General features: G+C 43.8%; 1 protein-coding gene across 1 annotated transcript; it reads left to right on the top strand.

Moving 5' to 3' along the window:
• The first annotated feature begins 493 nt into the window (after nucleotides 1–493).
• LOC148715747 (uncharacterized) lies at nucleotides 494–6310 on the top strand. The gene is made up of 5 exons (XM_088746527.1): nucleotides 494–618; nucleotides 1181–1249; nucleotides 2638–3323; nucleotides 3571–4352; nucleotides 4566–6310. The coding sequence occupies exons 1-5, from the start codon at nucleotides 494–496 to the stop codon at nucleotides 5307–5309; spliced, it is 2406 nt and encodes an 801-aa protein (XP_088602653.1). The 3' UTR covers nucleotides 5310–6310.
• Nucleotides 6311–14029: the final 7719 nt, after the last annotated feature.

Here is a 14029-nt window from a genome sequence, read left to right as displayed (position 1 = left end):
TTCAAAAGTGAAGTAAACACAACCAAAGAAGCTGCGTTTAAAAGGAAATTAAAAGAGGGGAACAGACCTGGGTTTCAAAGAAAGAAAAACAAACCAACAAAACAAACAAACAAACAAACAGACAAACAAAACAGGCAGGCAGGCAGGCAGACAGGCAGAAAACACAAACGAAACTGGAAGAAACACCGGGGCAGAATCTGTCTTCCGGTGCCAATGGCGCGTTTGCTTTTGTTTTGAGACCGTGTTTCCTTTCCAGCTAAGAGCGCATTTGCTTCCTTCCGCATATCTGAGCTCGTTTCCTGTCATTCGACACGCGATACAGTTATGCGCGACAGGTGAAGGACTGTAAATACCTTGCACGCTCACTGTCGCGTAGTGCAAATAATTGTGTTCTCGACTACGAGAGATCGTACGCTCCGAGTGAGGTCAATAAGCTGCGCGATCAAGAGTTCCTATTGCCAAGTGCGCTCCAAGGGAGCAAGAAGATTTCCACATGCCCCCAAGAAGCAAACGGACAAAGACATCGAGGGGCGAAAGTGCGTCTGCGACTCCAAGAAGCCAAAGAGCCACCTACTCCGGCGCCGATTTCCTGCAGACAGAAGCTACCGAGGCCACAAGGTTAGGATTGAGCCTCGATTTTCTTCTTGTGCCATTAATTGTCATTGTAATTGTAATGGTAATGTTGATGTTGATGTGTCTTTAGTTCGCTCGTTAAAATACACGACGAACGTTACAGAGAGTAAAGATCGTTTACAATAATGATATAAAATCAATGAAAACATAGGATGTAGAATGTTACTTAGCCTGATTCCATTCAAATGGCAATTCTTAAAACGTTCTGTATTAATCCGTGGTAATTGGCGTGTTCGTGCCGATCTTAACTTAATTCTCGGATGACTTGTGCTCAAGGGAGAAGCGGAGGCAAGGGCAAAAACTGAAATCAAAAGCATTTCAATTCCAAATCACCTTTTCTTTTTTTTTTTTTTTCTTATCTCATTTTTCAAACATTTTTGTTTTGTTGTGTTGTTTTTCTTTTCAACGACTCGATGGCTCTCGCTTTTGATTCCCGGCACCGACTCCTTTGATTTGCTTACCAAATTTAATTCGGCACTGGAGACGAGTGGAACATCAAAATATGATGTAGGTCGATCTCAAACAGCACTCCTGTCTTCTCTTACAGCAGCGGCCGTGCGACTCGGCGCGATAGTGACAAGGAGGGGCCAGATGATGATGTCATGGGAGAAGCAAGGTACATTTTACCATTTGAAATAATTTTTTTTAATGCGCAATTCCATGGACACAAAGCGCCATTCGACAACAGTGGAGCGAATTTGGCGGTAATGACGCGTTGGTGAAGAACTGGGCCCAGTTGTTCGAAGGCTGATTAGTGCTAACCCAGGTTTAAAATTTAATCCAGGTTTCTATATTTCTCTGTTCAAAAGTGGTTTCGGGCTGATTTTTCCCATTTTATTAGAGCATTCAATTATCAAACTGTAGACAAATGGAATTAAACGGAAGTTTTCTTTTTAAAGCTTTCAGATCTGAAATCAAATTTCAAACTAATCCTTGGTTATTTTAACCCGCCTTTGAACAACCCAGCCCTGTTCGTTCATGACACCTTTAGGGGCCGACCATTTAACTGTTGAGGGGGGCGGGGTCATCAAGAATTTTTGTTTTGTTTTTTTTCTCCCCCCTTTTTTTCAAGCAATCTGCTGTGCAGGATAGTGTTTTTTTGTTTTGTTTTTTTCCCGATTTTTGGCTACATGTTTTTTCTGTTACATTTGGGCTGCATGAAATGTCTTTTTTCTTTATTCCAACAAGCGCTTGCAGGAAATTTGTTTTCAAAATCTCCCCCCAGCTCAGAAGTTAAATGGTCGGCCCCTTAGTCACCGGGTCAGTCGGTCCTGTCGCCGACCAGTTTGACTCGCCACTAGAAGTTAGAGTATTCACATCACTGTATTTCAGTTTGTGATACGTCAGAACTTTTATTTATGAACTGTCACCGCAGAAATGCACCCCAACCCTTGGACTCTCCAGATCTGATTGTTAATTCTCCCCTCTAGCTGCGACACATTTCCTTGTCAATTGGTGACGAGAATTTGGCGCTCAATCAAGGGAACCCAACCTTAATTCATTGCAGTATTCTCACCAGCTGGGTTAACGGGATAAATGTATGGGATACTATAGGGAGAAGTTCAATGCAAATCACCTCTGGGAGAGTCCAAGGGCTAATTCAGGCAGTCGTTTAGTTGCTAGCGAGGGATGTCCGAGGCATTTGAAGGCTAACTTGGCTCGATAAACTTGACGCTCACAGAAACCCACTGCGTTTCTGGAGTTAGAATGAACCCTTTCACTCCAGTGACGATGGTGATAGCAACAACAGTACTAGTGACGGTTCCTAATAACAATCTGTGGATCAGCCACGTCATTCTAAAATCGATCTAAGAGTAGACATTTTCTGCTGGCCGCGCCGACGCCGTGAGAATTGTTGAGCAGACAGACATCGTGGGAGCGGAAGGGTTCATGGATTTTCAACAAGGAGAGACTCGTTACGCGTGCGAACGACCGACAGCGTATTAAAAAAGCCCGAAGGAAACACAAAAACGAGACAAGCAACTAAGAATCTACTAACAATAGTCACCAGCGGGGTACCCTAGCGCTGATTTTGTTTATTCTCACCCACAGCCAAGAGTTTCTTGACGACAGTTCGATCGTGGAGGGGGATTCACCGGCCACCCACATGGCCCTCGACAACAGCATTAGAGCAAGGCAGGAACGCCCGTCTACCAGCCGGCTGATCGGACCGTACTTCCCAGTTGGTCTTGCCGTATCTCCAGAAGAACCCACGGCATTCAACTTCCAGCTGTTCCTCTTCGACAGCTTAAGGCTGCCACGGGGGCTTTTCCCAGAGGATGTTGACGAACAGGTCCAATTCGGAGACCTAGACCAGTGCCGGGACTATTGCGCCCGCTACGTGGCAGGCCGAGAAGAATGGTGCGAGCAACAGCCGCGCTCCACCGACAGAAGCCAGGAGATGAGGGGCGAGCTCTCCAAAGAGACCATGTTCCACCAGGCGGGCCGTGCCCTGAGCGATAAAATGAGAACGGGCAACGAGTGGTTCGACCGTCATTTGGAAGATCTGCGCGTGGACGATTTCGGCAACGTCATGCACCTCCGGGCCCCTCACTGGAGCGACATCTCCGCGCAATTCACGCACGGCTTCCCACGTCGGCTGATAGCCCACTCTCACGGGGGTCTGCTGCCAGGAAACGTTGTGGTTGCAGCGCGCATCTCCAATCAGGCAGTGCGTAGCATGTCTACAGGTGAGACAAACAAAAACAGTGGTTTTTACGTTTTTCTGTGTGTTTTTCCCGCGGTTTTTTCGATTTTTCTGATTTTTTCTGTTTTTTTTTTTGTTTTTTTTTTCTGTTGTTTTCTCTCTCTCTCTCTCTCTCTCTCTCTCTCTCTCTCTCTCTCTCTGTCTCTGTCTCTCTCTCTCTCTCTCTCTTGTCTCGTTGCGTCTTGCTTTGATTTTCATTTTTCATTCTTTTTCTTGCTTCAATCTTGCAGGAGACATAGCTGCCTTCACTTCGCGAACGATGATCGAGGGGCTGGGGCTGACCACATCCGAACTGATGTTGGCTCGCACCAGTGCGATAAAACACGCTGGCAGACGCGACAAACCGGCCCGCCTGGTCGATCTGATGACGCGATTCGGCATAGACTTCTTGACCCTAACAGCACTGACGGCTGAGCAGGCACAAGGCCTGAGGAGGACCTCCACAGATCGCTGGCAGCAACTCCTGCTCCAGTCTCCACCAACGTCAGAGGAAGACGAGGCAGGAAGCAGTTCTGGCACAGAGTCCCAATTGTCGGTGGGCTGGGACACTGCTGGAGAATCGCAGACCTTGCCGCCGGGCGGACCGGGTACAGAGGGGCACGACACCGCCGTCAGGCAGCACATGGAGAGTCTGCTTCGGCGCTTTGTGTCTACCACCACTGTCATCGAAGAGCTCGGCGTCGGGGCTGGGCCAGGGCCAGGAACAGAGCCGCAGCGGCAGAGCCGGCGAGGCCGGCAGAGCCGGCAGGGCCCGCAGAGCGGCAGCTCCGGCTATCGACAGAGTAGGAGACCGACGGCTCGGCGGCGGACCGTGCTTCCCCAGGAGACGAGCACCTCGCGTGTCAGCGGCCAAGAGCCAGGAGAGGCCAGCCCTCCGCCGCCCCCTGCAGGAGATCCTCGACGAGCCCTGCTAGCCCTGCCAGGAATCCGTGCTTCGCGCCTTCCCAGTGAGGAATCCCTGGACAGGCTTGAACGGTTCTTGAGAGCCAACCAGCCCTGTGACCCCACACCGGTAAGCTGTAATGAGAATAAAAGAAACGAGTCACTGAAGGAATCATGATATGACACACGACACCAAATTCGTGATGGGGAACTGTACGTCAGAGAGTAAGGAGAATTTATGGGCGAGATCTTGGGTCTAGAGGGGGTTTGTGGCTAGACCGAGTCACTGGGAGACTAGATGGACCCATGTTTTCATTTCGTTTCTCTCTTTCTCCTGTGGTAGGTCGCACGAGCCGCCAAGGAGGAGAGGCAGAGTATGGCAGAGGAGAGCTACCGAGAGGTACGCGATCAGATGGTCGCAGCCAAAGTCTGCTCGTTGTGGACCACTTGGAAACGAAACTGCACATGCCTGGGAGAACCGGCAGTGCGCCCCTCGCAAGGCGAAGAAGATCAAAACTGCCCGTACTGTCTGTGCGACGAGGAAGGCGGGGACGTCGAGCGAGTCGCGGAACAGTGCTTAAACCAGGACTGCCTCGTGTGCCAGTTCATGAACAAATTGGACCGACCCACACTAGTGGGACTCGGCCTGAAGCGCAACCAGCGCTTGGCTGCCATGCTGGAACTTGCGCCCTCCATCGCACGTCTGCTGAACTCTGGCGAAACCCCCGAGGAGAGAAGGCCGTCCCTTGTCAACGCATTGCGCGAGCTTCTTGGCTGTTCCTCGACCAAGCTTCGAAGCGTGGCCAACGCGGGTTTCCTCTGCATGCTGTGTCCGCGGCTGAAGCACTTGCAACTCGAGAGAGGCTGGGGAGATGTCTGGAGTCACCTGTCCAAGCTGGGCACGGCCATCGGTCACCACGAGGACCGCCAGAGCCAGCTGGCCGCCCTCGTCTTTCTCCTTCGAAGATGTGTTCGTGGCGAGGACCAGAGATGGTTGTGGTATTTGCAGCCGGACGACCCCGAGGAGCAACAGAGAATTCTCGCCCAGGTCTTCGCTGGCTGCTTTTCTGAGCAGACTGCCACCTGAGAGCCGACCTCAGCAGACCGTGCACATTCGAACCCTTTCCAACCCTGAGAGCGACGAGCATCCGATTTCTCCCCAAGGTGGTAGAGCCGAGTCATTCCAGAACATCACGAGAAGGTAGGAAACGATTGCCAACCCTGAAAACTAACTCTGCTAGGGAAACCGACTCTCCTTGCCGGTGCCAAAAGAAACGTATAGAGAGATTCGGATACCGTCGTCGTCAGGGTGTAAAGGGTTTGATCGGAGAGTAAAAAAAGACACTGCGTTCGAACACCGACAGGAGCGAACTGTAGACCGCTTGGCGGCTAGGCTGTAAACAAGAACGTTTCTGCTGCGTCTTTTGCTCGTCAAGTGCCGACATTCGAGTCGCGTTTTTGCCGGGCAATGACTCTCGCAAGTGCAAACGTTTCAGGTTTTAAAAAAAAAAAAAGGAAAAAGAAAAGAAAAAAAAAAAGCCGATTCGAAATTCACAAGGTTCTGAAAACAAACAAAAACTAGAGACACACACAAAAAGAGAAAGAAAGAAAGAAAAAAAAAAAAAAAACTGCAATTGAAGTTCAAGTGTTTTTGGAATACAGCTAAAACCCGCGTGTAAGAACCTAGTAATTAAGAGCCTTTTTTGGCAGAAATTTTGGATGTCGATACCCAAAAATGTCAGAACCTGTTTATTCAGCAAAACCCGCATGGCTCTTATAAGAAGAGTCATTCTGGATAACGATTCAACAATGTCGTAGCAAAATATGTCTCTAACCATAAAACAAATGTTTTCTATACATCTGATACTTCTGTAAAACATGTGTAAAAAACAATACAGTTCCCCCACTGTATTCATGGCTCCCAGTCATGTATCAAAGCAAGTTTAAAAAAAGAAAAAAAAAAAAAAAAAATGCACTCCTGGCTGTAAACTTCTAAACTGTACAATTAAGTACATTGTTCAGTACACATTGTATGGTACAGTATAATTATTTAATGGCATTTTCATTGACGATATTTTAAGAACCTGTTTTGCCAGACATTCTTACACGCGGGTTTCTACTGTAGTTGCAATGTTTGATATTAGAGGAAAATATATTTTTCCGACACCGACAGAAATTGGAAAAAGAGGTCTTAGAAGAAGCAAAAAAGGAAATTGGCTCTCTTCTATCAACTGTTGACATTTGGGTAGGGTTTTTGTCAGGCAAAGACTTCTAACTCAACAAGTTCTAGATTTGGATTTTGTACTGTATAATTATTTAATGGCACTTTCATTTAAGATATTTTAAGACTTCTAACTCAACAGGTTCTAGATTTTGATTTTGTACACTATAACTATTTAATGGCATTTTCATTGAAGATATTTTAAGAACCTGTCTTGCCAGACATTCTTACACGCGGGTTTTTACTGTAGTTGCAATGTTTGATATTAGAGGAAAATATTCTTCCCACACCGACAGAAATTGGAAAAAGAGGCCTTAGAGGTAGCAAAAAGGAATTTGGCTCTCTTTTATCGACTGTTGACATTTGGGTAGTGATTTTGTCAGGCAAAGACTTCTAACTCAACAAGTTCTAGATTTCGTGGCAGCTGTACAATAACTCGTAAGTGGAAAGGCAATAAAACGAGTTTGTGTTTTTGTGGCAAATAGTGCTCTCATTAGTACTAGTCTGCATCGTGGGCACTTTCCAAAGTCCAAGGACTGTTTTGTTTTGTTTTGTTTTTGTTTTTGTTTTTTTTTTTTTTCCCCTCGCTTTTTCCATCACTATTATTAAACTTGTTGGGGCCATTGCTGAGATCATCACCATCGATCATCACTACCCTTAAAAGTCATTTGCAAGGATTTAAAAACCAGTGCCCCTGTCTCGAGGTGCAAAACTTGCAAAACACTCTTGAACATCGAGGAAAAAAAAGATTGCTTCATAGGGCATTGGAAAAAATCCCTTAACAGGTCTACTCTGTCGGCTTTGCCGTACCTACAAAAATCATTACCATGTCCATGCTGGACATGCTACCAAAAAGCCTTCCCGGCCCAACAATGAACCAGCAGTTACTCACCTTTCAAGCTTTTCTTGAAACACCTCGTTTCATCCACAAGTACAACAATGAGTCCAGAAATTCCTCGGAATGCCCGTCCGACTTTGCAGTTGGAGTCGCATACTGGTTAAGAAATAAAAAAAGCTATTCTCAGCGAAAAATGAAAGGTTCCTGGCTGGTTGGCCGCCATTTTCTCGGTCCAGTTCTCTAGTCTAGCTATCGTCCCATTGTTCTGGCGCAGAATTCTGCGCCGGAACAATGGTTGACCATATTTGGAGGATTTCCATGGCTGGACTCTCGTGGTGGAGAGATGATGGACTTTGGGCAAGCGCACATTTCCCAAGAATCTACCCGAACCCACGCGAGGGAGGACAGCCGAAAAATAAAAATAAAAATTAAAAAGTAATCGAACCATACATCTTCTATCGAACACGGAACTTGGAGGCCAAGCATATCTCAACCTCCTCTCTAATTAAACTGCCAGAAGTGATTGAACTGTTACTTCTCCCTATAATATTCATGCACGATCCAACAAACAGCTAATGAGAATACTCAAACTCGTCAGGTAGATGATGTCGCCTCGATCGAGCACCCAATTCCCATAACCTGTCTACAAGGAAATGTCTGGCAGCTAGAGGGGACACTTGACAATCACATCTTGGGAGTTTCGGGGTCAAGAGCGCGTCATCAGCACCTTTTCCTCGTCTCCCGTTCTCGCAGGCGAGTTTTGCTTGTCATTTAGAACCGGTCGGGCCGAGAGTTGCATTTGAAGCCCCCCTCACACGACAACCTACTTAGACTGAAATTTCAAGCCAGGTTCTCATCGGTGGAGTTGCCGTGAGAGTGTCCGTGTCCTCAACCTGACTACGATTACTGTCTGCCATACAATTCTCACCATGTCAGTTCAGAGAATGTGGAGCTGGAAGCGACTCGCAATCCCCTAAACTAATACCTTCCTTTATTCTCATCACTTGTCCCCTTGATAATGTATCGATATTGTAGGGAGAAATTCTCTCTTGGTCAGGGGAGGCAACGCAATTTTTGATTTAGCTCTGCGTGCAGTTTGAACACAGCGAGTACATCTTCGTGCTTAGTTTCCTCTAACACCCGAGCAGAACACAAGCCCCACTATAATAGGCGCTTAAACATTTCGACAGAAATCAAGGACCAGTGCAACTTTGAATCCTGCACTAGGGCTAAATGCCTTTCAAACCAGCGGGTCCAGATCAGACGACAGACGCACATTTGCCATGGTTCCCGCATGCATTCACCGCAGACCTGCAAAGAAGGTCGGGGGCCCATGCAAATTTGAATCAGGGCTGCTCGTAACTGAGGAAACAGCAACGGCGAAACGACAATTCTCACACTGAAACTTCCACACATACATGCATGCATGCATATGTATCACTTTATTTAAACTTGGATTTAGTGTAGCTCGAGAGAGCTAGTATATCCGAGTAAAATACAGCCAAATTTATAAATATAAGTACAAACATATCTAAAATTACTTCGCGCGCACGCACGCACACACACACATACATATATACAACTGTCATTAGTTCTTCTTGCTCCCTCAAAAAACTACTATTCTTGGCTCCGCACTACCTTTCAAGCTTTGCAACCACCTCATTCCGTCGACAAATGCTCCACCGTGTACTGTGTAAAGAGGACAAGAAAATCATAGGTCAACATGAGATCAATGTGGAAATCGATCGGAACACTCGTTCATCCCACCACTAAAGGGTAATCCGGCCCGACAATCAATTCCATACGAAAAACTTTGGATATTGCCGCTGGCTTCATCAATATTTTCAACGTGTAAGCCCTACACTTGCCAGCTCCCTAGGGAATCATGTGGGCAACCCCCTTAAATACAGGAAATCTTCTCCTGGCTGGATTTTTGTCCTTTGACTCCCGTAAGTGACCAAGACAGAATTTCTCCTTACAATAGCTAGCAGAGAAGTACTGAGAATAGATGAAATCATCAATCAGGGGGTTTCAGGTTGATGCAATACAAAATTCTCCAAACCGACATCATGAGAACTCTATGGCAGACAGTGAGGAGAATCAATTTAAGGAGATCTCCCTAGTGAAGTTGTAGACAAATGAACAATTAAGATAAATGAAAAGAAGGAAAAATCGCAACCTCTCCATGATTAGGCCAGTTCAAAGCGGACAGGATGATTCCTTGTTAAAATACACTGCCTCCGTTAAAGAAAATAGAAGAGAAAAAAAACAAAAAAACAAAAAAAAAAACATAAGGGGGCTATTCCATATGAGACATGAGAATTTGACAGATTTTCAAATTCAAAATATGAGAGCCAAACTTATTTCTAATGAAAGCTTATACATAGTTCTATAAGAATCCAAATCTACACTGGCAGTATTGGTCACGCCCAGGGTGTGTGACGCCATTGTTTTTTAGGGTTTTTTATTAACCGAATAAGCCATTTTACATACCAATATCTAAATTGCCATATCTCAAAGAAATTGATTGCTATGAATCAGATTTTGAGATCTTAACTACTCACTAGGATGGGCCTTTCAATGGCAAAAGAAAAAAATTCTCAAACATTTAATGCCTCAGACAAAAGACAAAGACATAAAAGACACAAAGACACAAAAGGTGTTGCGGACATGACCTCCAGGGTATGATTCAGAGCAACATTTATCTAATTTCTGTCTAGGTTGTCAACTGTTTCAGGTCTTATTTATGCTGCTCTTATGGTTGAGTATTATGATAATTTTGATACCCCAGCTTGACACATTTGTAAAAACCCAGAAAACCTCATAAACTTTTCAAACATGAGAAGATACGTAGATATTTAGTGACACAAATGATAGTTATAGACATATTATGATATATGTAAGGCTATCAATTTTTTTACAATTTTCTAAAGTATAAATGCCCTTTGATGCCCAAAATGGGCTAGATCGTCAGAGTTTTTATACGTTATTTGTTATTTATTTCCCAATTTACAGATAAAAGCAATAAAAACAGCATTTTTACTTCAGTGGCATTACTCTGAACATTATTAGTGGTGAATGAAAAGCTCTTTCCTGAACATTGGCAAAATAAAAAGGTACTTCAGGGGTAATTTTATGACACGACTCATTACAATTCAAATAGTTCGGATCTGGCTTTAGGAGACATTTAATACTCAAATTTCGCCTCTAAATGTCACGTCCGCAACGTAGAATTGACCAAAGATACATTGATCAACTACAAAAATCTATCCTTGTTTACGTCAAGTTAATTAAGAGAAAACTTGTTAATGCTGTTTTTAAATGATGAGAAATGTTCAATTGTTCTGACATCTAGTGGTAGGCAATTCCACAGCTCGGTCTACAATATGATTGAGGAGAGAAAACTTGAAAACATCAGTTTTGAAAAAGGCCTTTAAGCAGTGTAACTCCACTACTATTTTCTGATGTTATAGTGTAGGTGTCCTAAAAATTTACACACGACAAAAGGTTGAAATCGGTATTCTCTGGAGCTTGGAACATGACCAACTCTACTCCTTCCTAGAAAAAAAAAAAAAAAAAAAGAAGGAGATTCTACGCGAATATCAATTTGGCTTCCGATAGAACTGCTCTACCCGACGAGCCGTACTCAAGGTCACGCACAAATTAAAAGGAGCGATGGATAAAACACGAAAGACAATACATGTAACTGATAAAAATACCTTGCAACAATACATGTGTACCAGGCCCTTATTGGGCAGACTATAACGCGCACATACGTGAAAAATTACACTCTTGACCGGCGGAAGACAGCCGGGTGTCTTTTTCATGCATCCCTAGTGCAAAAGTCTTTACCCTATCAAGTCCAAACGTAAACCACTTGTAGGCTCAGCAACAATAGATCACACTAGAAACCAATCAGATTTACACAAATTAAAGTAGGTTGTGCTGATTGATACACATAGTAGCTGACCAAAATAAACAGAAGCTTCAATTGTTTTTAGGTACATTGACAGACACTGACAAAATTTCATTGCCGAGTAAGATTTCGGCAGAAGCACGAGTTTTGATAGCACGTCATGTCGACCATTTGCAGGATGGCGTGGAGTTGACCTTTTCATTTCATGTCTCCACGTAGCTTGAATTTGGGAAACACACTGGCATGAAACAACAACATCCATAATGAGAAAATTTGACAGATTCCGCTACTTTAAATTATAGGATATACCACCATGCGCGTGCCCGTACATTGTTTAAGTCATGTCTCCGATGACTTTTCCTGAAACCTATCTTGGTGACACTTGTCGTCTCTTAATTGAACTTTCTGTCACACCAAACCTCCAGGTCAAATTGTGAATCTTATTGGGTTAAAAATTATTAGCAGTCTTAGTGTAACATTACTTCAGAGTACTACCCAACATGCGATTCATTGGAATATTGTTAATTGTGTCCTTATCTTGTTATGCACCTTTCTTATTTTCCCTAGATTCTTCCATGAATTTTGTAGCCCCACATTCACCTGCCTCAAATGAATTTTTCTGTGCTTTTTTTTTTATTGAAAATTCAGTCCCACAAAACCCAAATACAATAATTGGAGTATACCAATGAGTAGATATGTATATCGGTGATTTCGTAAATTCTTCATCCACTTGTGATTTTCATCTGTTCGCAGATGACTCAAATCTGTTTTATTCTGATAAAGATTTACAGCATCTTGAGGAAATGGTCATTAAGCAACTCGGTGAAATTAATACATGGCTTTGTGCTTAAACAAACTGTCTCTTAATATTGATAGAAAAAAAAAACACACACACACACACACACATTTTGTAATATTCCATCCTTACCAGAAAAAATTGAATTACTCTATGAAAATTGAAATAGATGGCAAAGCAATTAATGAGCATAAAAGTGTTCAGTACTTGGAAATTCTCATAGGCTATCAGCTGTCTTAGTTAGAAAGAACATTTTAACAACTTTGGACAAAATTATCTAGGAGGCATTGTTCTTTACAAAATTGGGCATTATCTGCATGTCAAAAATTAACTTTAGTTCGATTACACCATGCCATCATTCTTCCTTTTTTCTTTTCATACTGTTGTATAGTCTGGGGTAACACCTATGACCCTAATATGAAACCAGTCCAGAGAATACCAAAGAAAATGGTTCGTCTGATTACCTTCTCTGATTTTTATACTCGTAGAAGTACTTTGTTTTTTCAACTTAAGCCTCTAAAACTTCAGGATCATATCAAACTTCAAACTCTTTACCTCATGCACCAATTCTTGATCGGCAAATTAACAAAGCTTTATGACTCGTTCCTTATTAAAACTTCAGATAAGCATAATGTTAAAACTCGCTGTGCAACTAGGAATACTATTTATGTTCCAAAAACTCGAACAAACTATCATGATGGTAAATTTAATATTCCATTCAATGGACCTATCGACACAAAGGTCATCTTGCAGATAACATACATTTCTTCCAAAATGCAGCTCTTTCTTATAACAATTTTACTACGCACAAATACAGAAGAACCCTGCAATGGTTTAGAAATGTAAGTTCAAAAAAATGATTCGAACAGAAAATTCTACGCGTCGCGTTGAAAATGTCGCAACTGACCCAAGCGCTTTGATTTTTCTTGAGCTTCAGGCTTGTGAACGATTTTCTTTTTCTTTTTCTAGCAGATTTCTCTTTTGCAAATCACAGATTTTCATTTCGTTCCGTTTCACAAACTGCATAGGGCATTCGAAAATCCCTTAACTGGTCAACTCTGTTGGCTTTGCAGTACCTACAAAACTCACTACCACGTCCATGCTGGAAATGCTACCAAACAGAGAGCCTTGCCGGCACAAAAATGAAACAGCAGTTACTTACCTTTCAAGCTTTTCTTGAAACACCTCGTTTCATCCACAAGTACTCCAGCGAGTCCAGAAATTCCTCGGAATGTCCGTCCGACTTTGCAGTTGGAGTCGCATACTGGTTAAGAAATGAAAAAAGCTATTCTCAGCCAGAAGTGAAACGTTCCTGGCTGGTTGGCCGCCATTTTCTCGGTCCAGTTCTCTGGTCCAGTTATCGTCCCATTGTTCTGGCGCAGAATTCTGCGCCAGAACGATGGTTGACCATATTTGGAGGATTTCCATGGCTGGACTCTCGTAGTGGAGAGATGATGGACTTCGGGCAAGCGCACATTTCCCAAGAATCTACCCGAACCCACGCGAGGGAGGACAGCCGAAAAATAAAAATAAAAATTAAAAAGTAATCGAACCATACATCTTCTATCGAACACGGAACTTGGAGGCCAAGCATATCTCAACCTCCTCTCTAATTAAACTGCCAGAAGTGATTGAACTGTTACTTCTCCCTATAATATTCATGCACGATCCAACAAACAGCTAATGAGAATACTCAAACTCGTCAGGTAGATGATGTCGCCTCGATCGAGCACCCAATTCCCATAACCTGTCTACAAGGAAATGTCTAGCGGCTAGAGGGGACACTTGACAATCACATCTTGGGAGTTTCGGGGTCAAGAGCGCATCATCAGCACCTTTTCCTCGTCTCCCGTTCTCGCAGGCGAGTTTTGCTTGTCATTTAGAACCCGTCGGGCCGAGAGTTGCATTTGAAGCCCCCCTCACACGACAACCTACTTAGACTGAAATTTCAAGCCAGGTTCTCATCGGTGGAGTTGCCGTGAGAGTGTCCGTGTCCTCAACCTGACTACGATTACTGTCTGCCATACAATTCTCAC

This window comes from Stylophora pistillata, unplaced genomic scaffold (assembly GCF_964205215.1).
Source record: "Stylophora pistillata unplaced genomic scaffold, jaStyPist1.2 SCAFFOLD_93, whole genome shotgun sequence".
NCBI classification, from domain to species: Eukaryota; Metazoa; Cnidaria; class Anthozoa; order Scleractinia; family Pocilloporidae; genus Stylophora; species Stylophora pistillata.
This window is presented reverse-complemented; position numbering and strand designations above follow the sequence as displayed.